Raw genomic sequence first — 26,404 nt, 5'->3', positions numbered from 1 at the left:
AACATAAACAGCGGTGATAGTATGTTGCCACTGACAACTAGAGCTAAATAAAAGCAAGTCAGATATGAACTGAACCCTGAAACCAGATCATTAGCCAAGGTCACGACTGGTTTAGAAATTTGTGTTGTTTTCCTTCCTGTCACTTGCCAGCAATATATGGCACTTTTCCCCCTTGTAGTTTGCAGTCGGCTGGGCCCTGAGCCATGGAGACTGTTTTTAATGGCAAAATCTTCAAAGTTGTACTTAAAATATTTGCATCATAAAATCCTTCATGGGAGCCAAACTTCAGCTTCAGGAGGAGCCTCCTAGCAAGTGGCAAACTTGCCTTCAGAGACCGGAGAAGGGCTCCTGCCACCAGCACCACCTTCCAGCCGTTGATCTGCTGGGGCCGACGACACCCCGGGAATAGAGTCGGAGCATCATGAGACATCCACAGTGTCTGGGAACAAACTCCAAATGGCTTTTCTAAGCCAACAACAGTGTGAGGTGACTCAGCAGTTAGTTGAGCAATTCAGAAAAACGTGTTTTTCACACATTTAATTGATCCTGTGAGCAAATAAGCGCTGAGGATGAAAGATGAGTAATTGTTCAGTCTCGCCGTGGGAGGGCTCTATCCTCGTTTCTTGTACTTTCCTCCTGTGTCCAGTACGGAATGGATCTTCCTGGGGAGTGACAGGCCAATGCACATATTATTTGCTTTAAAAAATTAAAAATCAGAAAATAAAAACTTATCATTTACATCTGAATTCAGAAAGGAAGAAAAAAAAATCTTGTCTTCAGCAAAGGATGCCTGATCTTATAGGACTCATAATGGCAGCCTTTCAAAATGAAATTCTCTAATATGGGGTTTAGCCTACAGAAATGAGACGTATGAACACAGGACACCCATGTATTTTTTACTTTGCTGAATGGGATATGAAAACTCGAGGAAGAGGAAGAACAGGGGATGAGCACTGGCTGGGAAGATGGTGAATTTTGGAGAAAAGCACCCATCTAATGGGAAATAAGTCCCTTCTACATGGAGTTCAATGACACTCTCCCCCCTTCCCCATGAGATTTAAGGTAAAATATCAGTTTCTTGTTAAAAAAAAAAAAAGCTTATGCTCAAAATTATAACCCTCATCCTCCACACATTAAAAAAAAATTAAATTTAATTCAACCAGCATTGTGATCTAATCATTACTCAGAGCTGAAGGTGGCTTTCCATTATAGCATCTCCGTCACTCTCACTTTCTGACCTGTGAACGTTCTTATTAGCTGCCTTATTAAGATGATATCCTGTGTCTGAAGTAAGAAAAGAGGATTATCTCCTTACCTGACATGTCACCAGTGGAGTAATCTTTGTTAAAAAGAAAAGGAAAGGAAAGGAAAGGAAAGGAAAGAAGAGGAGAGGAGAGGAGAGGAGAGGAGAGGAGAGGAGAGGAGAGAAAAAAGAAGAAGAAAAGAAGAAAGAACTGAGTTACATAGACATTTACATTTTTGGCACACTATATGATCCACAGAAGACATCCATAATGGGATATACTTAGAGGTAATTAGATGAACCTTAATGACTTATTCTTCCAGGACGCGCAAACAAAACCAGAAGCAAAGTACTATCTGCTTCATCTTAGGTTGATTTCAACTGGGGCAAGACCTGGGTGTCAAGGACTCATAGGATGAAATAAAGAACACATTAAACTAACCAGAAAAATATAGAATTACATACGCGTCTTACATGTGCTATATATGCCCATTACACTCACATGCAAACACCTGTACTTTCTAATAAAAACTATTGGAGAAAGGAGGGAAGTTTGGAAGATGGTGGCCCTATTTGGGTTAATCACCAGCAACGATGTGGACAGAGAAGCCTTGTCCCTTCCCTCTGGCCTTGTTTTCAGACTCATGTGGGAACAGGATCACAAAAGCACACTGCTGGCCAAGTGGTCAGCTCTGTTCACTTATTTGCTGCCCTTCTTCAAAATGGGTTTGCAGTTAAATCAATTGCCCCCACTCAAAGAAACAGAAAATTCATTTGGTTTATGGTCCTTTATTGGATACATTTGACTTCTGTGGCAGAAGTGAGAAGCCAAGGTGCCACTTTCCTTCCTATTAGTGGGACAGCCCTATCAGCCATGGGATGCTTTGACTTCTGAACTGTCTTTGGTCTAACCAGCCACAGGGAGAAGAGATGGGTGATAGTGTTTAACTTACATATGATACAGAGGTCTTATATCATATTATCTTATAAACTAATTATAAGTATTTATAAGACTTTATATAACCTTGATGGATTGAGTGGTGATAATGTAACCGTGGGACCATCTTTACTGAGGGACAACAGAGTCACTCCGCTCCCATCCTCATCTGAGTGTGGGCCTTGGTGGTGCCACTGACCCCCTTTTGTGACTTGGGACTGGGGGGGGGGCGCCCCCCCCCACCAAGGCCATAGATCCCAGTGACCATGCTGACTACCCTTGGCCTGGCTCTTGCTGTAGATACGCTCTTCCCGTGATCCTGCTGGGTCCTTTGGAATTGCTCTGGAGCCAGAGGTCAGCCATTTGGACAAGACTGCTCTGTAGAGCATGTCCCCCTTCTGTGCTGACTCATATCTAGTCCTACTTCTCTCAGTGTAGCTCAAATTGTCAGTTTTAATCTACAAATCCCTTTGTGATTGGGGTCCCCCAACATACAATATTACCTCTCCTGCTCCACTTCTCACTGTCCGTTGAGATAAACAACCTGTGAGTTTTGGCATTTGCAATGGGCCTCCTGGTCAGTGAGAAAATTAACAAATCTGTCCATCTTCTCTTTTCTACTTCCCCACACCTTGCATGCATATAAGAACCAAAGACGTGCCATTTTCTTGGCTTGCTACACACCTCTCATAACTAATCCTGAGGTGACAGAATTGGATTTAGTGACAGGCCGAAGGCTGCTATGACAACCAGTTGATGCAGGCACCCCACACGGAGGGAATTTGCAACAGGTCTGTGCAAAGCTTGCCCTTTGCGGGAGGCGGGGGGGTGGGTGGTGGTGGTGCGCACAGGGATATTTGTGCACAAGACGCATCTAGGGTAGATCTAGTGCCCTTTATGCCTTCAAAGTACCATGTACATATTAATGCATCTAAAAGATATAGCAAAGCCTCATTGTGTAATTTGGAAATAAGAACTGGTTGGTATTGAAAGTGGAAAAGAATCTGGACTTTTCTCTGGGCTCATGGTATGCAAGGCTAGGACTCCCTCAAAATGTTTGGCTTGCTGAAATGATCCAGAGGGAGCAAAGGAAAATAATGGGAATATTATGTAGCTTTCTGAATAATTTTTCTTTTATTTAGCTGTAGAGTATTGGCTCCTTCAATTCCAAATTCCCCAGGCTTCTTTTGGCAGCCTGGGCCTTCCAGTAAACTCATTAAGCAGGTCCTTTTCTCTTTCTTGTGCCCTCCTCAGGTGTTCAAGTAAGCAGTCAATCATGCACTTCCATCTCTGCACACAGATATAAGGAAACTTTCAACTTTTTCTAAATACGAAAAAAGAAATCACATCTGCTAATATACTTAAAAAAAATAAATGAACAACCCAAAACCCAGCTAGGAGTTTCCACAGGAGCACTAGAGACACCACAAAGAACAGGAAGAAATATGCCTTTTATTAGAAGTCTCATATGTACAGGGAAAGCTGTTTCTCACAGCTCAAGGAAGGCTGTAAGAAAAAGCTGCTGTCATCCAAGGTCACTGTGCTTACATTGGTAACACCATTTAAACATTGCCACACATTATGAACACATAGAACCATATAACAGAAATGCAAAAGAGACACAGGTACGTGTGGACACTTCACATATTTTCTAAAAACAAGTGGACACAAAAATACAATGTGCCAGTAAAAAAAAAAAAGGCATATCGGTACATGTCTTTTTTTGTTTGTTTTCTCTTTTTTTGTTAATACATGGTGTGCTGAGCTTTCATCTCAAGCTTTCTTCACATCGGGATTTGCAGGCACTTTAGCAACCCAGCCATGGTTCACAACACATGACGTTCAGACGGACAGCTGAAAACACAGGAGCAATCGAGGTCCTTGTGACCCCCACACACATTACAATATTGACATGAGAGCAATCTTTTGTTACCACTGTTTGGTGATATAACAGCTTTTCCCTTATCTGTCTTCGTTTTGTGGCAGAATTATCTAGTAGCATGGATGGCATCACCAGGCAGAGATACAGCATCTGGGTGTGCTAGACAAACGTGATTTCCAACTGACTTTAAAAACTGTAGCAAGCCGATGAGTTTTTAGAATCCCAAAACGACTGTCTGATTTATCTTTGTCTCACTCTATGCCCTTCCTGCCAACCTGTCAAACGAAAACTAATTAAAATAATTACTGGGATGTTGTGGGCCAGAAGCTCATCCTGGGAGAATTCTTTTCTTAGCTACCACCTCCCACGTCATGATATGCACAGGGCCGGTGGGCAGGCTCCATTCTTCCCCAACCAGAAGTCACTCCCTGTCCCTCGTCCCCCACACAGAGCTGCGCTGACTCAACACACGTGTCAGGAACATGACCGAACAAGTGTATTTATAAACACAGACTACAATGATCGCTTTATTGGTAATGTCGAGTTATAAGGCAGTTGCAAAAGGACCCCCATGATAACCAGACAGTGTTGGATATGGCTTAGCTTCTTTACTAGGATGAAGGAACTTTCCTGTTGCAAGGAGCTGGGAGAGAACAGGGAAAACCACACTGATTACAAAGTACCATAAATGACTGTGCTGTGAAGTACCATAAAGCCCCAATTTCTGGTGTATGTCACCCACTTTGATCCACCAGAGATTGGGATGTCGCCTCACATCAAAGAAAACCGAAAGGGGAGAAGGAGGGATCAATATCACCTTCAACTTCAAGGTAATTTGTCACAAGTTGTAGGGGGCTGTAACATAAAGCCATGGACATCTCATGGGGGAGGTGAACATTCCTGGTACTCCAGAGAGGTGCAGAGCATGTGAATGCCTCGAACAGATGATTGTCAGATGGTGGGAAATCCTTCCATGAAATAGACACTTGAGACATAGTGGCAAAGACATTAAGGCCTTCCATTTCTTCGCCCATACTGCTTAAAGGCACTGATACCAACAAACAGAAAAATTCCATAGTACCATCAAGGTTTTAAAAAAACTCCCAAAATACAAGTCTTCATAAGAAAATGTCCTTTATTGCATGACATGAAGCCTCCACTCTTCTCCTGTTTAGGAATAGAAGGGTTTCCCTTTCTCAGGAGTCTGGAGTCTGTTCAGCCTAGCGACCTGAGAAGGGGAGGGGGGCACGTCCTGCCGGAAGGGCCCCTTGGGAGGGGTGTAAGTGGGGTCCTGGACTTTCTTGTATGAGTCATAGTTGTTAAGCCCCTCGGGAGGAGGAGGCTGCTTCTTCATCTGTTGCTCTTTCCGCCTCTGTTCCTGGCGAAGGAGCTCCTGGGTCTCCAGCATCACCCTGGCGTTGAAGCCGTGCCCGCCCAGATAGCCGTTCCTGGAGCCCTGGTAGCTGGAGTATCTGGGGTTCTCCTTGGCACTCTGGAAGCCTTCCCCAGGGGGGTAGTTCTGCTCCCAGGAATCCTGGGACACAGAGCTGGCGTTTTTCCTGCTTTGCCTAGAAAAGCAAATCCCAAAGGTTAGTGTGAGGCTTGGGAGAAGGGGAGAGAGAGAAGGGAAAGGGAGAAAGGAGGTGGGGGAGGGGGGAAGTGGAATATGCATTTGAACCTCTCAACCAATAGTGCTGCACTGCAATCGTGTGTTAGCCACAGTGATGCGGGCTGGAGGATTAACACAGGACTGTCCTCAGCAAACAATGGCTAAACAGGACAGAACACTGAGGGCTTGGGTGGCTATCCAAAAGTAAGGGTCCTCCTTCTGTGTCTCCGTAGGTACTATTGATTCTGCATAGGGTAACAGTACCTCCTGCAATTCAGACACACTGGCAAGACTCTGTATGGGGGTATTAGTGATCTGGCAGCTTCTACCCCAGCAGGAATTGCTCATTTTAGAATGTTACAATTCAATCCTAAACAAGCAAAACAAATATTTTACACAGCTGCCACCATAATGCCCGAGACACTAGCTAATAGGAAGTACATGTAATGGATTACAATATGAGTTCAGTTATGAAAGATTTAAGTCTAGACTCCTATATGATTAAAAATGCAACAGGCAGTCCCTTAAAGTCCTGGCTTTCGAGATGTATACGTCAGCAACCGACACTCTCCAGTATATATGCTCATCAGGCCTGTAGAACCTGGGAAGTCTGTAAAGTAAGCACTATTTTCCTACACACCATACCCTCCCTGAAGGCAGGGATAACCTACTTAACTCCCATTCTGTCACTCCAGGATAGGGAAATAAATCAGAGCCATATAGAAATTTCTAAGTCTTATCACTTCTGCAATAAAGTTGCACATCATTTCAGGAAACATTATTGTTTTGAAACATCTTTAATTTACTATCAAGTCTCTAGATGCTTTTATGAATTTACAATAAGATTGGCTATGATAAAGTAAAACAATTTGTGCCAGAAAGGAAGACATGTCCTAATTTTTTGCCTTAAAAATGGAAGAGAGGAAGAGAGAATTGAGTAATAAAACAAAATATATTGCTCCATTTATCAATAAGAAAATCATTTGGCGACAGTATGTATTGCTCAGGCTTTCACATCAACACACACAACATGACAGGATGTTCAGAAAGACTCTGAAGGGAAAATGTGATCTATGCAGTCAGTGGGGCTATCACAGGAATGAAGCATTTGCATTTTTGAACATTGAGAAGTGCCATCAGTATGGTTTGGGATGAAATCTCCCCATTTTCCACATGGCCTTAAATGTAGTTGGGGGTGTCCAGCATCATCGCTGGATATGACTGTGATTAACTGAACAGTGTCCAGTATCTTTATCTGGTTCTCTTTTAATGGGAATCAGACCATTCGTACAATCAGCCCAGGCAAGAATCCTTAGATTTGATGGAATAGTTTATTTGCCTAAAGCACTGATTATCTTCACTTAAAAAGTCATAAATTAATCTGCCCAGGGACATGAATGATGGAAAGTGCCAGCACGAAACCAGGGATTTGACATTAATCATGAAACTTTAATTAAAACAACGAACTTGTTACTGATGTTACAGCAACAAAAGTGGAATTCCTTCATGGGTTAGTAATCAATTTAAAGATAACCAGAAGTAGGCCACAGAAATTTCACCTCTTTTTCATCCTTAGCCTACTGAGATCCACTAACCCTCTCCAGCCCCCAACCCCCAACTCTATAAAGCCCAAGGCTTCGCTCTATGGCTCTCATGCACCGTAAGCTGAGTTTTGAATCATTTCAGGAAGACAGAGTCTTTTTTTATTTAAACACATCAAGAAGTCACTCAAGGTTTGTTAGGGACAGAAATTATGATGATGTGAAAGAAGAATTTCTTGTAGCTAAAATTTTCTTCAAACTAAGCCATCTAGAGGGAAGAAAGAAGACCTCACTGAGGGTTGAAGTAAGATATGTGGGGAAAGAACATATACATAGATACAGGCACACAAACACATATATACACATGTTTCCGTGGTAAGTGTGGTATCAACAAGCTCTCAATTAAGGAGAGGACAAGAAATGATCAGATCATAGAGAAACTCAAGAAAAGAGCAGACAATGAAAGTTTTCTACATGATGCTTAGGTTCAGGTAGATAGAGATTCCAATCCTGTCTGCCACTTGCCGGCTGTGTGACCCCAGGAGGGTTATACTGTTTGGGCCCAAGTTGTCTCATCTGTGAAACAGGCCAGATATCTAACCTCATAGGATACAGGGAAAAATAAGTGAAATAACACATGTAAAATGCTTAGAAAAGTGTGTCACACAGTAAATGGCTGATGAATGGGTGTTGGAAGAGTGGTTTGAAGGCAAAGTCACTTTGTCATCAAAGATTAGCCTCTGGGTTTTGGGAGATATCTTTGTGACCAACGGAAAACAATAAACAAAATATTAGCTTTCCAGGGTGCCTGGGAGGCTCAGCCATGAAGTGTCCGGCTTCAGCTCGGGTCATGATCTTGTGGTTCATGGGTTCGAGCCCCATGTGAGCTGACAGCTCAGAGCCTGGAGCTTGCTTCGGGTTCTGTGTCTCCCTCTCTCTCTGCCCCTCCCCTGCTCATGTTCTCTCTCTCTCTCTCTCTCTCTCTCTCTCTCTCTCTCTCTCTAAAAAATAAATAAATATTTAAAAATTTTAAATAAAAATTAAAAAAAATATTAGCTTTCCATCCTTTGTGAGAAGGATTGGGTAGAAATCAAGAAGCAGGGAGAGGCACCAAAGAATAACTGAAGAAGCTTCTCTAAGTGAAGACAACTCCACTTTCTGAGAGACTGGAAAGAAGCTTTTTACTGTCCCATGATTGCTTAGTCAAAGGCCACAAATAACAACAGCAGCAATCTCTGTTCACTGAATTTCTTTATAACCAACAGACAGGTGTGTCTGCTCCTAGAATGAGCCTACTAGAGTTTTCTGAATCCACTCAGGGCAAATGCCCTGGTTTGGCAATAGCTATCACTTAATGATTGTAACTGCTTCCAGTATGGCTCGAAGACCACCATCATGTAGACCATCATCTTACACCAAAGACCCAATGCCTCAGGAAAGCAATTTAGTCACTAAGGTGAGGAGGACATAGAAGGATGAAGAAAGATATAAATACCAAGGCTGACAAGTTGACAAGCAGCTGAGAGACATAATAAATGGCCCTGGTGGGGAGACCATGTCTAGGTGCGGAAGACAGAGGGGAAGTGAGGTGTACAGAGCAGAGAAGTCTACCACCAACAGATGGGAAGCCATGGAGAAGGAAAGATGAAGAGCAAATGGAGAGTCAGCAGGAGAAGAAAAAATACATATATTTCATAAAGGATCTTCAGTAAGTCTTTCTATCAGTGACTATAACTGAACATGCTTCTACTCAGTTTTAGAGTTGCCTTTTGAACACTAAGACAGTAATCTAGAAATTTTAAAAGGATTAAAGAAAAGAGAGTAAAGAAGAAAAAAGAATAAGTAGTTTAGGAATAAAAAAAAATTTTAAATGAGATTTAAGTGTGGGTCCTCTCAGGTCTCCTTTCCTCCCGAACTAGTGATACGACTTGACTAGCATCCCTTACCGACATTTCAAAATATAATTTGAATTCCGTCTATAAGTTGGTTATTCACAGTGAGAATTTACACACCACTTCGGCTTGTATACGTCCCTTCAGTTCAGACCCCTTTCTCTAGTGCTACTGGTACAAAGTCTTGACCATTTGTTTTATTTTACGCTCCACTTTTCAAGAGAACTTCTGTTGTGTGTGAAGCCTTTTTGGTATTGAATGCCATACCAACTTGTTTAGACAAAACTCTGCTGTCAACATCTGAAAAGCAGAGGTCAAGCGTCTTTGAAGAATATCACATGTCAGAAATCTGGTTTTGACTCAAGCCCCTGTAGGTTCTTGCTATCTCCCTCTGAGCTCCTCTTTGGTCTTGTTACCTTCCTCTGGATCTCCGCACACAGCCTTTGTCAAGTGGTGCCTAAGCTGGGTGTGGCTCAGCATTCCTAAATCTTCCCACAAATATACACTCCCATCCAGAAACTGTTCTCTAAAGGCAGAGAACAGGCTGTAGGGACCTCCCAGACCTCTTGCCTGAAACAACTTTTTCATCGTGGGATTTCTGCTTTTGTCATATCAACACAGAATAAAATGCCGAGTAGTAATAAGGGGGCTACGCTGAACCCAGAGGGAGTTTTTATTATTTAGGGAAACACTCCAGACGGCAGCAGTACCAGCAGCAGCAACCCTCCCTTCCATGAATTAGATCCTTCTACCAGGTGCTTCAGAAGGGAGAAGGGGAGCGAGGAAGGGCAGCCTAGAGGAGGAGGTGGAAAAGACAGCGGAGCATCAGTTTGGAATATGGAGCTACCTGGGAACATGACCAGGAGAAAGTCAGTGATCCCTCTTTGCCCTCTTCCCCAGGACTGGGACCCTGGCGGTTCTTCTCACGCCAGGCTGTGTACACTTCTGGGCCCTCACCCACCATCTCTCCCACTTCCCTTCCTCAGCCCTGTGCATTTCCCACCTCACTCCACCTCTTACATGTGCTTTCTGATATTTCTCCTCCATTTCTTATACTCTCAAACACAACTAAAATTTATGAAGTCAAACAATTTGCCAATCAAATAAGATCACAGCCCCTGCACAGGCAATGTCATTCGCATAGGCCGTGATGTGCTACTGACCGTCAGGTATGTCAATCCATCGACCTGATCACACTCATCCATCTGATGGAAAGCAAGCCAAATAGGCAGGGTGGAGGGATTTTATACAGAAGAACCTTTATGTATAATCCTGGAATGTTTCACATTTGATGCATGGGGCTGGTTCATACAGCGGCCATCTTCCATATGCTAAGGGAAGTAGAGCGCAGAGAGGAACTTTGCACCTACACCCACTGACATTCCAGACTTGGGAACCAAAACCCTCAGTAGCAATGAGCCTTATGAAATCAGGGTTTAGGGAACGGGCAGGTGTGGCTTTGAATTCTGGCAGAAATTATGGACCAGCTGTGGGACCTTGGGGGAAGTTACTTAATTTCTCTGAGCTGCTTCCTTGTAAGATAACATGTTCAAGGTCCTGTCCAGACCTAAATTTCAGTGACTCTTACCCAGAGTGGGCTAAATAAATATTCTCCTATGTGAAAGAAAAAAAGCAATTCTCTTATTTAAAAGAAAAAAAATAATTTAGTTTTCAAAGGAGATAGAGCTTTCTTTTTTTTTTTTAATTTTTTTTTTCAACGTTTATTTATTTTTGGGACAGAGAGAGACAGAGCATGAACGGGAGAGGGGCAGAGAGAGAGGGAGACACAGAATGTGAAACAGGCTCCAGGCTCCGAGCCATCAGCCCAGAGCCTGACGCGGGGCTCGAACTCACGGACCGCGAGATCGTGACCTGGCTGAAGCCGGACGCTTAACCGACTGCGCCACCCAGGCGCCCCATAGAGCTTTCTAGATGAAAAAAGAACAACTGAATGAACAATACTACAATACTAGTAAACTACCATCAGGAGAATGACGCTACTCATCCTGGTAGATTTTCATTCACACCCTCATTCCCTTGTCTGATCCACGTCAATGTAGCCAAGTCCCTTGCTGTTATTATAGGCATTATTTAACATTTACAGGGACTCATCCTTATTAAAAATTAGAAGCAAATCATGACCACTTGTGTATAGGTCAGTCAAGTTTACACAGAGAAACATTGCCTCCACACTGCTCTGCTCAAAATCAAAGCAATCTACTTGATACAAACATGGTAAGTGGATTTTTTCCACCAAAATGTTTTTGTCACCTGGTTTTGAAATAGAACAAATGCCTGTAAGAATTGTGATTATAGGAGTGAATCATGGGAAGTTTGGGAAGATGAGTATTTTTAAATAGGTACTTTTATTCTTCACTGTGCACGGAGGAAATACTCAGATGGGAAAAGGGCTATCATTTCAGGGTTAGGGCTCGGTCACCTGAGTGCTCTCCAGACCTTTGGCAGAGAACCCGTGGGGCTGAGGTACCTCCTTGGGGGGAGCACGGCAGATACCAACCCCCCCCCCCCCCCCGGGCTAGTCTGCTCATGAGGTGGGCATCCCTGGGACTCTGAGGATCCGCACTGAACAAGTATAAGGATGGCGGGAGAGCAAGAGAGATCCTACCTGGGCACAGACCGTGGAGCACCGTTCCCCCCCCCCCCCCGCCCCGTTTCACGGAGCTCTAGGTTTACACAGCATCAGACACTCTAGTCACCCCACCAGCCAGGCAAAATAAGCGTTAGCTTTCCATTTTTCAGATGAAGAACCCGTCCGGTCCGCGGCCACCTGGGAAGTAGCAGAACCAGTACCAGAGCCCGGGTGTGACCCCTCAGCCCGATGCTCCTATGGCAGATCATCTCGCTCGCGGTTAGGGAGCTTGGGGGTGACAATGCCGGCCTCTCCTGCCACGCTTTTCTTTCTTCCGGGGGGCTTCTTTCCAGGGGTCAGATGGGGGGCAGGCTGAGCAGCGCCCTCTGCCTGCCGGCTCCCGCAGGACGAGCTCGTGGAGGAGGGGCTTCCCGCGGGGCCGGGCTGGGACTTACCGGGGCAGGGAGCTGTACTGGCGCTGGGCCTGCTGGAACCCCTCGCGCTCCTCCTGCCGCTGGCGCTGCATCTGCACCTCCACCGACACCGAGTGCCTGCCGCTCTGCGCCGCCGCTCTGGAGTTGGGCTGAAGGGCAAAAATGCGACACGCTTAGCGAGAGAGGCAGTCTGGCTATCATGTGGCCGGTGGGCCTCATTCCGATTCTTAAGGATTGACCTAGAAACATGTTACAGATGTGGTGAGTTTTTAAAAAGCCAACTGCAGTTTTCCCAAGTGTGAGAAAAGAGGTTATCTATTTGCTTTTATGAGCCCCAAATACTCAAGCATCTTAAATTTTGATTATGGCTTCAGAATGGTCTGAAATTGAGAGGCCAACTTTTCTTTCTCTTTTATTTAATGTTTATGTTTGAGGGAGAGAGAGAGAGAGAGCGAGCGAGCACAGGGGAGGGGTAGAGAAAGAAGTAAGGGACAGAGGATCAGAAGCAGGCTCTGTGCTGAGAGCCGAGAGCCCGATGTGGGGGCTCAAACTCACCAGAAGATCATGACCTCAGCTGAAATCAGACCCTTAAGACTGAGCCACCCAGGTGCCCTGAGGGGTCAACTTTTCCAGTCTTCCTGATGGTTTGGTAAATACCAACATCAGACACCAGTTTGCATCCCCTGTATATCCAGCAAGTACAGGGGAGCAAGGCTCCTCAGGAGAGCATAAGATGCCAATGTCAAAAATAAATAAGTAAATAAATTTTGCTACAATAATTCACAGAAGTGGGAAAGTCCATGGGTGTGCACTTGCAAGTTGGCTGTGCTGATGAATTTTCTCAGCGGTTACCTATTTTAGGCTAGCAGTAGGGCTACAATAGAACTCATTCCCCTTCTCCTAAGGGGTGATGGCTAAATTCTGAATGGAGATTCGTTGACACTAGGCACCGTTCGCCATGTGTAGGTCTCCTCCAACCCAGGGGTGGCAGTCAAATGGAAACACTCATCAAAAGAATAAACCCTAACAGCTAACAGCTCCTTGAATTGGTTATGAGACAATACATTTTCCCTTACTTATTAGGAAATGGCATTTTTACCTAGGTTAATTATACCCTATAGAGAAATTTCTACTCCTTCTGGCTAAATACTTTGGTCAGCAGGTCATCCACTGATTGCTGCCTCTCAGCAAACTCAGATATTTGGTTGTGTATATTGTGCCATGCAGATCAAGCCCCTGTGGATGCTTCAGCTTCTCACTGACAGTTTTTAGCTTACCTTCTAGATCTGCCCTTTGAAAATGAAAGTGGTCTGCTCAAAATAGACAATGATGCCTCTAACTCTACAAAACACCCAACAGTGGTTTATCGTAGCATCAGTGACATTCACTAAGTAATCCTTTTTGGCACTTGCTAACCTCTGCTCCCCTTTGTGTGACGCAACATTGTGCAATAGGCATATTCTGAATGAAGAATGCCTCTTAAAAACAAGCTATCGATTTTCTCTCGTAGACACCAATGGCAGACTTTGACTTGATAATAGTTTCCTAAAATAACAGTCTTTGCTTTCATTTGGAGAGTTGTAAGGTAGCACGTGGGCTTGTTACTTAAGGAGTGGCTCCTGTGGTTGGCTTTTGTGTGAACAGAAAGAAAGCATCATCTATTGTTCTCTTTCTGCCTGGCCAGCATTATCTTATTTGTGGGTAAGCAATAATAAGGATTATATGGGGCAAAAATTTCAAAGCATATGGGCATAGTCAGTGGGCATATTAAAAATATCCCGATACAAAAATAATGTGTGAAGAGATTAGGCTTTACAATACCCCAGTCTCTACTAGTGGATGTTTATAACCACACTCACTGGAACAAATGTGTGTTCTGAGACCTGCTCCACAACACCGTTCAAATAACACATCAGTGGTGCCTTGAGCGAGGAAACACTTTGCCTAGTGAGTTCTGCTTATGTAAACAAAGCGTCAACCAATTGTTCATCAACTACATTAAAGAAGACAGACATTTTCTTCCATTACACTTGATGAGGCTGGCCAAAAAGAAAACTGAGCGGCTCTATTGTTCAGGGTGAGGCTTGGGAAGCTTGAGAGAAGCCACTGGACAGAGGGAAAGCAAAGCAAGAAAATACTACACAATTTTCTTTCCACCCTCAAAAAGAACCACGTTTCCCTTTCCTTTTCACTCAGTATAAGCTATATACATGTGTCAAGCAGTCTTGAGAGATCTGGCATTCTGCAGCAGGATTTAGTAACGGGCTTCTTAAGCCCATGCTGTTCTGTGACACACTGCTTGTGGAGATGTGAAAAGAAAATGCAAGGTCTTGTAGACATTTCAGGTGTATTTTTAAGTTGTTTCTCCCAGAGGCCTGAAAATTTGATTCTGACAGAAAAAAAAAAAAGTTGAAAGGCTTTTGTTTCCTCAACTGTGTGTTTTCTGACACTGTGCACCTCAAACCTTATCCATGGCAAGGACCCAGTTGGATCTTGATGAACTCCAATAATAAAATTATCATCACACAGGATCTGAAAACTTAACATGAGTGAATGAGTTTGGTATTGGCAAACTGACATATTTCATACTAGTCTGCCCACTACGATGACTTTTATTCCATTTCTTTTTTCAAAGCATGCAGAAGGGTAGGTTTTTAAGAAGAATTCCCCTTATCTTTAAGATGAAATGTTACTGAGCCACAGATCTCAAGGAAGATTGTATACATGACCAGCCTAGAGCAACACTGACGTAAGTTTATCCTGGCAAGTTTTATACTTGGCCCGAATCAAAAATAACCTGATTCATGACTTCAATGATGATCTCATAAAAATGTAAATTGTGGGAGCAGTATTATAATCGACAATCCTGACTTTTAAATACAGTGGTTTCCATCTCTATGGCAGAAATAGAATAATGTGTCTGGAGTCCAAAATAATAAAAATAAAGAAATGAAGAAAGGTAATCTGTAACCCCAGGGAGAAGTTCATGTTTTCTAAAAGAACAGCATTAACAGCTACAACCACAAAGTAACATATATACAGGGAAACACACAGGTAAATTATAATTGTAATAATTCTGGAGATCAAGGGGTGCCTGGGTGCCCAGTCAGTTAGGCGTCTGACTTCAGTTCAGGTCATGATCTCACAGTGTGTGAGTTCGAGCCCTGCATCGGACTCTGTGCTGACAGCCCAGAGCCTGGAGCCTGCTTCAGATGCTGTGTCTCCCTCTCTCTGTCCCTCCCCCATTTGCATTTTGTCTTTCTCTCTCAAAAATAAATAAACATTAAAAAAATTTTTTTAAATATTAATTCTGGATATCTTCCAGGCAATAATAGCTCTGTTTTCAGAATACAAATCTCAGATGACCTGGCCTTGTTTATGATGAAATTTGTGACAAGCAATGACCTTTTAAGTAAAAAAATTGCCAAGGCTGGCAGGGCCATAATAATGTAGAGGTAGTAAATAGAAATAAATACATGGTTATCTGTTACACAGTACACTGGAGGACCATGATACGTAAATTTCTTCATGGCTTATGTTTAAAGCCACAAGCGAAAACTATGCATGTTGCTTTTATAAATGAGCTGCAAAGTATTGGTCTCTATCATGATTATGGAGAGATAGTATTTTTACAATACAAAAAAATTATATAAAGTTTGGGAAAGCTACACAATTTGGCTATCACTTATTAGTGTAAAACAAAATATCAAAAATCACTGGTGAAAACATAGTGTTTTCACCAGATTTCATTAACTAAACATTTTTCTCAGTTAAATAAAATCATTCTTATTTTTCCAAAATAAGAATATAAAACAAAACTGTTAAGACTAAAGAAAGAACAAAAATAACTATACAGCATACAAAGTGTCAGTACCATTTAGAGCCAGGAATATTGGAAGACTTTTAGAGCTTAATCTATGAGTGCATGTGTCACTTATGAAATAAAATTCATTACTCTTTTATTAGCATTTATAGAAAATAATTTTTAAATACTCTAATTTTTCTTCACATAGTGTGTAAGCATATGTGTGTGTGCACCTGTATGTCTTCACATATACACACATATATGTACTATTCTTACAAATGATACTTTTAAGTGAGTTTTCTATTCAAAATGAATAAAATTTTCAAATTTTCACCTATGTTCAAGGGCACATATGGAAAACAAAAATAAGATACAAGTTCAACTGCTTCAGAGGAAAAGTGATGATAAAGATAATGATGGTGACAGTAACTAAAAGGACACACATCCACCTGAGATTTGGAATTCCTATGTTGGCAATTCAAACTTGCTGTAACCCTAATATAAATTCCACATTCTGATAAAATGGTAATTTAAAGATTTGGTAGAGGGTAGGAAGACTTTTATGCCATTGAATCATGTAAAAAGCATAAACTGTTCACTCTGTTTAGAAGTGGCAACTGCTGGGGCGCCTGGGTGGCTCAGTCAGTTCAGCGTCCGACTCTTGGTTTTGGCTCAGGTCATGACCTCACAGTTCACGGATAGAGCCCCGATCTGGGCTCTACGCTTACAGCATGGAGCCTGCTTGGGATTCTCTCTCTCCCTCTCTCAAAATAAATAAATAAACTTAAAAAAAAAAGTGGCAACCACTAAGCTTGGTAATTATTCTGTATAGTAGATTCATTTACAACTTTTAATCAAAACAAAATTAACTTTTGTCTATACATCCTGCCTTCACAGCCTTCCACCTCTATCCCATCACACAAGATACTGTTACAACTATTGATCGAACTCTTGTGGGTTCTGAATGTTGAAAAGCCTAATTGCTACTAATGATGTGAGTAATGCTTGAAAAATCTGCAGAGCAAACCAGTTTCCCTCATAAAATTTTCATAAATACATGTTTGTTTTTTACACACCGTTTGTCTTTCTCTCGTCTTTGCCAACCAGTGTTTGGATCTACTTTTCCCCCTCCTTAAACAGCAGGTATACTGAAAATTGCAGCTCTAAAAATAAGCCAGCCTTCTAGTGTCCCATGCTAATGATGACCAAAGGCAACTTCATTCATTTCTACTACCTGAGGTCTCTGCCGGTAGCACGGCCCATGGGTCATGGAGCCTTCAGCTGGGAGATGGGTCATTGGAGCTAGAAGAAAGGGGTCTACTTTGCAGCACCACAGAGGCTTTTGCCATGAGTAAAGGGTCCCTGTTTGCTTGCAGGAATGGCTTTCTCCAGGTTGATTTCCAAGGGAGGTGATTTCCACCCAGTTTGAACTGCAAAGCTATCAACCGAGAAGGCATTTTTTGAGTAAAGGCATGGAGCCCCACTATAAGGAAATTACAGGAGATATCCTTGAAGTCTTAGGAGAGATGAAAACAAAAGGATAAGCATCATTTTCTCAAACTTCCCAGGTACAGGGAAGGCAATCCAGGGGTTCAGGGTGGCTGTGTACTACAGACTGGCTCTCTAATTAAAGCAGACAAAACCCTAAAAAAGGGAAGAGGAGCCATTAAAAGTCCCAGACAGAAAAATGGAAAAAAGGACAGACCTTTTTTTTTGTTGTTGTTTAAAGACAGACAGCTGGGAAGAAAGCTTGCGGGAGAAGAGGGTATTCACATCGCAGAGGATCAATTTTCCATCTGAAGGACTAAACTACTTTGAGTCACTACCAACCCTGGATGGAAAGGATTTAGCAATATAGCTATTAAAGGCTCCATTATCCCATCTATCAACCGCCTCAGCCAGCAAGTCTCCTTGTGGGCAACACTCAGGTATCTGCAAAGTTTTAACAGCATACTGTACTTATGTCTGCAGCGTGCAATTTAATTCTTTTAAAAGCAACACTAAGTTCTGTCCATATCTGAGCTCTGTGATAATAACCCTAACCTCAGCTATTGTTCCATTATCTTAAGAAAGATTTAAAGCAACTTGCTGCTTTATTTATGCTGCACCTGGCATTACATGGTGAAGAAGTTGCTTTTTCTCCCCTCCTCCTCCTCCTCCTCCTCCTGTTCCTCCTCCTCCTCCTCCTGGTCCTCCTCCTCCTCCTTCTCCCCCTCCTACTCCTCCTTGTCATCTTCGTCCTCCTCCTCCTCTTCTTAACCAACTTGGGAGAGAATGCACTTCAGTTATGGAGCTAAGGGAATTTCCCGGGCCTCTGCTCATCTAAAGACCCTTTGTGCCACAAATCAGCTCCCTCAGGCCCAAACATTATTTTGAACAAAAGCCCAGGAACAGGTGCATTCCACACTGCTAGGGTTTAGGGAGAACATTTTGGAAATGGATGAACTGAAAAGGGCTACTTGGATGAATTTTCTGCAGCATCCCTTTCTGTATGTAAAGTAATTGGCTCGGATCTTCTATATGATACATCTGGTCACACTTTGTGTGTGGCATTTCCAACAAGCATGACAATTTCAACTAATATGGACTAAGAGGGACACACAGCTTGAAGACAAATATCTGGTTCCTTACAACTAAAATAATTGCAAACCATTCCAATGGGTGAGATCATAGTCTCATCCTTTCCAAACAGACTGACCTTTTAAGGTCAGAATACACACAGAAAAAGAAAAAAAGAAACTAAGATACTCAAAGCTCATTTTGTAAAACAGATAATAAAAACCATAGACTCAGCTACATTTTGAGGCTCTTATTGAGGCAGACAAAACCCTCTTAAGGCAACAAGGAGAATTGGTATGAAAGTTAATACACTAAGTAGAATTATAGTCACTTCAAGCTCATTTATATGATCAGTAGAAAGGAGAAAAAACAGCAAGATCCCAATTGTTTGAAAATTAAAAAAAAAAAAAGAAGAAAGAAAAAGAAAAGGTCAACTTCTGACCCACAATTTAGGAAATTATTCCATTCCTAAAGTAATCAGCCTGTCATCCAAATAATTCCCTGCTCACTCATTACAGGAAATGATAATACAAGCCAAGTGCTCAGTCTAAAGTTGCTATGGCATTTTGATATACAACAATTTGGCCTATGACCTTTTGTAGGTGAGTTTCTGGATGTATAAGATTTTCTCAAACATTTTTCCTAACATGATTGTTTATATTAAGTAGCTGGCATGGGAATGTATGCCAACATATTCACCACCCCCATTAGGAAAAAAAAATCATATAAGGGGACCAAAATGGATATCAAATCATTTCTACATCTCCCAATGAACAATATCTACAGCTAAGAAGTAGCAAATGCTCATTTAGTCTCAAACTTGGACATTTCACATGTAGATACAATGTCACCAGCCAGAAAAAAATCCCATCAATCTTAGTTCCCAAATATATGTTTCTCTCTTTCTCAAAGTTATGTATTTAAAATATATTCCAAATTTAACGAGGTGTTCTTTCCTTTCCTTTCCTTTTCTTTCCTTTCCTTTCCTTTTCTTTCTCTCTATATGGAATGCTTCATGAATTTACGTGCATCCTTGTGCAGGAGCCATGTTAGTCTTCTTTGTATCCCTCCAATTTTAGGATATGTGCTCCCAAAGCAAGCACTGGGGTCTTCTTTCAGGCCTTTCCTAACCACCCACAATTTATTTGGGCATGGTTCCTCTGTGTTTAATACTCCATGCATACCTGTATCATAAACTGTACAAAATATTCTTTTCTGTTGTATCAGTTCGACTGTAGGGCTCTAAGGATATTCTTTCTTCCCCATCTTTGTTCTCTAGCACCAGACACACTGACTGAACATAGTAAGCACCAAATACATCTGATCAATTAAATAACTAACTAAACAGCAATGCTGCAAATATGCTGGTTTGAAATCCACATTCCCAGGCAAAGTCAGGTGGCATTCCACTGCTCCTCATGGTATGGTATGGAGACTGAGAAAACCCCTGCAGGGCCTTGCAGGCTAGAACTCTGTGTTTGAGAACCATTTTCATATATACTTGCTTTTCTCCTTCTGGTAGCCACTGTACTCTTTCCTCTTTTCAGCCTTTCTGTGCAAAAATACATTGCTAGGGATGTTTACCACACATCAAAAAAGAATCCTGCTTCAAGTCAAATCAACATGATATATCATATCAATAAGAAAAAGGATAAAAAACATATGATCATTTCAATAGATATAGAAAAAGCATCTGATGAAGTACAACACCAATTCATGATAAAAAACCCTCAACAAAGTAGGTTTAGAGGGAACATACCCTAATATAATAAAGACACTCTATGAACAACCCACAGCAAACATCATATTCAATGGGGGAAAACTGACACTTTTTCCCCTAAGGTCAGGAACAAGACAAGGATGGCCATTTTTATTCAGCATAATACTGGAAGTCCTAGCTACAACAATCAGACAACAAAAAGAAATAAAAGCATCCCAGTTGGTAAGTTAGAAATACAACTTTCACTACTTTCAGATGACATGATACTATGTATGGAAAACCCAAGATTCTCTCCCTCTGTCCCTCCCTACTCACGCTCTCACGCACACTCTCTCTTTCTCTCTCTCAAGAAAAAAAAAAAAAGAAAGAAAAAGAAAAAAAGAGAAGAAAAAAGAAAATCCAATAGACCCTTCCCAAAAGCTATGAGAACTGATAAATGAATTCAGTAAAGTCACAGTTTACAAAATCAATGTATAGAAATATGCTGCATTTGTAAACACTAATAATGAAGTCACAGAAAGAGAAATTAAGAATACAATCCCATTTGCAATTGCACCAAAAACAATACCTAGGAATAAACTTAATTAACCAAACAGGTAAAAGACCCGTACTCCAAAACTATAAAACATTGATAAAAGAAATTGACGATAATACAAAGAAATGGAAAGACATTCCATGCTCATGGATTGGAAGAACAAATATTGTTAAAATGTCCATACTACCCAAAGCAATCTACACATTTAATGCAAACCCTGTCAAAATACCAATAACATTTTTCATAGAATGAGAACAAATAATCCTTAAATTTGTATGGAACCACAAAAGATCCTGAATGGTCAAAACAAACTTGAAAAAGAAAAGTACAACTGGAGGTATTACAATTCCAGACATCAACTTATATTATAAAACTGTAGTAATCAAAACAGTATGGTACTGGCACAAAAATAGACACATAGAAATGTAACAGAATAGAAAACCTGGATGTAAATCCACAATTATGTGATCAATTAATCTTCAATGAAGCAGTAAAGAATATCCAATGGGGAAAAAGTCTCTTCAACAAATGGTGTTGGGTAAACTGGACAGCAACATGCAGAAGAATGAAACTGGACCATTTTCTTTCACCATACACAAAAATAAACTCAAAAGGGATTAAAGACCTAAATATGGGGGTGCCTGGGTGGCGCAGTCGGTTAAGCGTCCGACTTCATCCAGGTCACGATCTCGCGGTCCGTGGGTTCGAGCCCCGCGTCAGGCTCTGGGTTGATGGCTCAGAGCCTGGAGCCTGTTTCCGATTCTGTGTCTCCCTCTCTCTCTGCCCCTCCCCCGTTCATGCTCTGTCTCTCTCTCTCCCACAAATAAATAAAAAAACGTTGAAAAAAAAATTAAAAAAAAAAAAAAAAAGACCTAAATGTGAAAACTGAAACCATAAAAATCATAGAAGAGAGCTCAAGCAGTAATTTCTCTGATATTGGTCATAGCAACATTTTTCTAGATATGTGTCCTGAGGCTAGGGAAATAAAAGCAAAAATAAACTACTGGAACTATAAAAACTATTTTATCAAAATAAAAAGTTTCTGCACAGCAAAGGAATCAACGAAACTAAAAGGCAATCTACAGAATGGGAGAAGATATTTGCAAATGAACATATCTGATAAAGGGTTAGAATCTAAAATATAAAAAGAACTGATGCAATTCAACATCCCAAAACCAAATAATCCATTTAAAAAATGGGCAGAAGACATGAACATTTGGCCAAAGAAGACATCCAGATGGCCAACAGACACATGAAAAGATGCTCAACATCACTTATCATCAGGAAAAATGAAAATCAAAACTCAGACCTGTCAGAATGGCTAAAATCAACAACACAAGAAACAAGTGTTGGCAAGGATGTGGAGAGAAAGGAACCTTGTTACTGTCGGTGGGAATGCAAACTGGTACAGCCACTGTGGAAAATAATATGGAAATTCCTCAAAAAGTTAAAAATAGAACCACCTTATGATCCAGTAATCACATTATATACTGGGTATTTACCCAAAAAATACAAAAACACTAATTCAAAGGGATACATGCACCCCGATGTATCTATTGCAGCATTATTTACAATAGCCATATAACGGAAGCAGTCTAAGTGTCTATCAACTGATGAATGGATAAAGATGTGGTATATATATAATGGAATATTACTCAGTCATAAAAAGGAATGAAATCTTGCCATTTGCAACAACATGGATAGAGCAAGAGAGTACAATGCTAAGCAAAATAAGTCAGAGAAAGATAAATGCCATATGATTTCATTCCTATGTGGAATTTAAGAAGCATAACAGTTTAAGAAACATAACAAATGAGCAAAGGGGAAAAAAGAGACAAACTAAGAAACAGACTCTTAACTACAGAGAACATCCTGATGGTTACCAGAGAGGAGGTAGGTGAGGAGATGGGTGAAATAGGTGATAGGGATTAGGAGGGCACTTATTGTGATGAGCACTTGGTGTTGTATGAAGGTGTTGAATCTCTGTCTTGTACACCTGAAACTAATATAACACTGTTTGTTAACTATACTGGATTTAAAATAAAAAACTTAATTAAAAAAAAAAAGAATCCTGCTTTAGGAAAGCTGGTAGGAAGAGATTAAGTCAATTATGGCAAACAATATAAGTAAATTAACATAATTCTGCCATGTTGTTACATGGGAATGACTCAATTTACTTGATCATCTAAAAATAAATGTTTTAGGGGCACGTGGGTGGCTCAGTCGGTTGCGTGTCCGACTTCGGCTCAGGTCATGATCTCATGGCTTGTGAGTTGTAGCCTCGCGTTGGGCTCTGTGTTGACAGCTCAGAGCCTGGAGCCTCTTCAGATTCTATGTCTTTTTCTCTCTCTCTCTGCCCCTCCCCTGCTCACACTCTGTCTCTGTCTCTGTCTCTGTCTCTGTCTCTCTCTCTCTCTTTCTCAAAAATAAATAAACATAAAAAAAATTTTAACTAAATAAATAAAAATAAAAATAAATGTTTTAGAAAAACAATACCTTTAATAGTAATGTTGTTGCAGAAACACAATTAGAGATTTTTTAAGGTATTATATCTGCTGAAGTTCTTATATAACCTCTGAAAGTTAGGCTAGGATCGACTTCATGGGGAGTTTTTACTCTTGGATGGTGGGTTCATATGGCCAGTTGGCTGCTCTAGGCTCCTCCTTCCTCACCTGAACAGAGGCAAAGTCCTTCAAACTAGTACTGCTTTTCCCATTTTTCCATCTTCTCCTTTCTCAAAATTATCTTCCACAGACCCCAATTTGGTCACTAAGCCCCTTAATCAAAACGCTTATAGGTTTCTGCCCTTGTATAGAGTATATTGAGGGGTTGGATTCTAGGAGTAAAAAGGACCTCAGAGATGATTTAACTCTAGATCACTGCTTCTCAAAGTAACATGCTTCAGAATCACCCCTCCAGGGCTTGTTAAAATACAGATTCCTGGGCCTCACCCAGATCCAGGAGGTCTGAAGGGAGCTCCAGGTGATGCTGATGGTGCTGGTCTGTGGACCACACTCGGAGAAGCTCTACTTGTATTGCTTTACCTGACACATTCAGCTTTCTCTTAAATTTTCATTATAACAAAGGGTTTAATAACTGACACTCAACCATCTACTCTAAGTCTCTTGGTTTACCATACAAGAAAACAGTCCTGAAGAGCTAGGTTGCCTGGCCACTGGGCCAGTGTTCTGTCCTCATACCATCTTTCTTCAGCCTTCCAATCTAGCGTTGAAGGCTCCAACTACATTTCTACCTTTATCTCTCCTTCCCTACAATATAACCGACCTCTCAGTTCTGTGGCAGTTGGGTCCATACCCTTTCCAAAATAAATCAGGATCTTTTTTTTTTTTTTAACCGTAAGCCTTTTCTAACACTATTCTTCCTTCTAACCTACCTTCCCATATACCTAATGTAATTATAATCCCAACATTTTGAACTGAACTCATTAACTCTTTGGACCTTAATCTCTGTTCTCTCAGGAACTCACATGGATGGCATATCTTTGACCTCAAATCATCATGAACTGTCCCACCTCCAAGATCCAGGAGTCCAAAAAATATATTGTTTTGACCACAGACCCTAGGCTTTCGAACCCCTAGAGTACTGACCCTTCTTGCATCCTCCCAGGCAATTAGGATATACGTCCCTGAGCTGTACTCACCATCCTACCCAGAGTGGGTGATGCTCCACCTGCCTCTTCCCCAGGCCTCCAGAGTACCTTCCTTGACTTTCTGCCATGTCTGACTCATTAATCCCCATTGAAGAAGTAATCAAAAAATTATTTTTCTATTCCCTCTAAGCATTTTTAGCTATGGTCACATTACCATGTTGATCACTAATAATCTCAGCTAGAATTTCCTATCTCAAGTAGCCTGTATGTTCATGTCTAATTGAGTCTCCCTCAAGTTTCCAAAGATATTCTTCAAAATTCCCATCATCGGGGGCACCTGGATGGCTCAGTCGATTAAGTGTCTGACTTTGGCTCAGGTCCCGATCTTGCAGTTTGTGGGCTTGAGCCCCATGTTGGGCTCTGTGCTGACAGCTCAGAGGCTAGAGATTCTGTGTCTCCCTCTCTCTCTGCTACCTTGCTCATGCTCTGTCTCTCTCTCTCTCAAAAGTAAATAAACAATATTTTTTTTAATTCCCATCATCTCTAACACCCCCAAACCTACTCCAATGCCTCTCATTCTCAGCAGTGCCATCATCTCCAAGACAAAACACAAGAACAGAGAGAGCACAAGTCCGGGGCTGGACTGGGGAGGATTAGCAAGCCACACTGTGGAATTTGGACTCTCTCTCTTGGGCATTGAGAAGCCATTCAGAGTTCTGTTTTAGAAAAATCACTCTGGGGAGCCTGGGTGGCTCAGTCGGTTAAGCATCCGACTTTGGCTCAGGTCACAATCTTACATTTTGTGAATTCAAGTCCCACGTCAGGCTCTGTGCTGACAGCTGAGAGCCTGGAGCCTGCTTTGGATTCTGTGTCTCCCTCTGTCTGCCCTTCCCCTGATCTCTCTCTCTCTCTCTCTTAAAAATGAATAAACTCCAAAAAAAAAAAAAAATCACTCTGATGGCTGTGAGGAGGATAAACTAGAACAGGGATATGGGCAGATAAATAAGAGGGATTCAACAAATACACAAAGGGGATAAGGGAGAATAAAGAATCAAGAATTGCTTAATACTGTACTTTGTGTATAGTAGATACACAATAGACATGTGTTGAACTAATTTATTCTGGCTCCAATTCTGAGGAAAATGTATATAGAAAAATATTTACTAAACTTAAAAAAAAAAGTGCATAGCTGAGAGCAAGAATCCTTTTGTTATGTCTTGTCATAAGGCGAATAAAACTGATTATGCAATGGACAGATGGTGCAACAAGATATAAAATGAAATTAGCAATGATGCAACCCAGATGGAAATGAGGGAAAGGTCAATATGTTAAAGGTCAGAGGAATTTGGCTCCATCTTGTCTTGTTTCATAAAGGGCTAAGGTCACAGCTTGGGGGCTCTTACTGCAGGGAAGTTGTCACACTATTCGCTGTGCTGAAGAACCAAATACTCACCCAGGGTTGTTCAAAGCTATAGGTACGTCGCCGATCTTCTACATCTTCATCCTGCTTTGCTTGCTGAAATTCTTGCCGTAGACGCTGTATCCGATCATGGTTGCTAGGAGTTGATCTGTTGCTAAAAGAGAGAAGGGGCAAGAATGAACACCCTTCAGAGATACAATCTGTGAATGGCAGTTGCTAGGGAAAAAAAAATGGCAGCTTGCTGTGAGAGGACACTGTTTAAGAGGAAGTGAATTTATAAAACAATATTTGGGCATTTAAAAGAAGTTTTCATTTTGTTCTTATGATTAAGACTTACTGAAGTTATTTCAGGCAGATATTCAAGAGGGCAAGCGGTATTTTTAGACATTCCTTTTTTATGCGGTATTTTAAAAGCCTCATTTCCTTTCTGTAATCTGACAAGGTGTTGGCAGCCAAATTTTTTTGGAAAGGACATTGCATTACAAATCAGAAATACCAGGGTCCTGTCCTAGCTCCTCCACCTTCTTAGACGAAGGCACTTAATTTGAGTTGTGGGATTTTTTCATACATATGAAGTGGACATAATAATCACTTTTTCTCTGAATATCATACTTGCAACAATCAAGT

The 26,404-nt window shown here is 41.4% G+C and overlaps 1 protein-coding gene and 1 non-coding gene across 17 annotated transcripts in view; both read right to left on the bottom strand.

Moving 5' to 3' along the window:
* Window positions 1-3,611: 3,611 nt before the first annotated feature.
* PARD3 (par-3 family cell polarity regulator) overlaps window positions 3,612-26,404 on the bottom strand; it is a 565,232-nt gene continuing 542,439 nt past the window's right edge. For 9 of the 16 annotated variants that reach the window (XM_040451006.1, XM_040451017.1, XM_040451003.1 and 6 more), the window contains 3 exons: window positions 25,811-25,931; window positions 12,150-12,277; window positions 3,612-5,630 (listed from right to left, as the gene is read on the bottom strand). In XM_040451006.1, coding sequence (XP_040306940.1) covers window positions 5,234-5,630; window positions 12,150-12,277; window positions 25,811-25,931 — 646 coding nt within the window. In that variant the 3' untranslated portion in view covers window positions 3,612-5,233. The remainder of the gene's footprint in view (window positions 5,631-12,149; window positions 12,278-25,810; window positions 25,932-26,404) is intronic. The other 7 variants (XM_040451012.1, XM_040451004.1, XM_040451011.1 and 4 more) reach the window with 1 other exon arrangement.
* On the bottom strand, window positions 19,490-19,595 carry LOC121014937 (U6 spliceosomal RNA). Its single transcript, XR_005783524.1, has one exon. It is a non-coding gene; the product is annotated as a U6 spliceosomal RNA (small nuclear RNA).

The sequence above is a fragment of the Herpailurus yagouaroundi genome, unplaced genomic scaffold (assembly GCF_014898765.1).
Source record: "Herpailurus yagouaroundi ecotype Mexico unplaced genomic scaffold, PumYag 203, whole genome shotgun sequence".
Taxonomy (NCBI): domain Eukaryota; kingdom Metazoa; phylum Chordata; class Mammalia; order Carnivora; family Felidae; genus Herpailurus; species Herpailurus yagouaroundi.
This window is presented reverse-complemented; position numbering and strand designations above follow the sequence as displayed.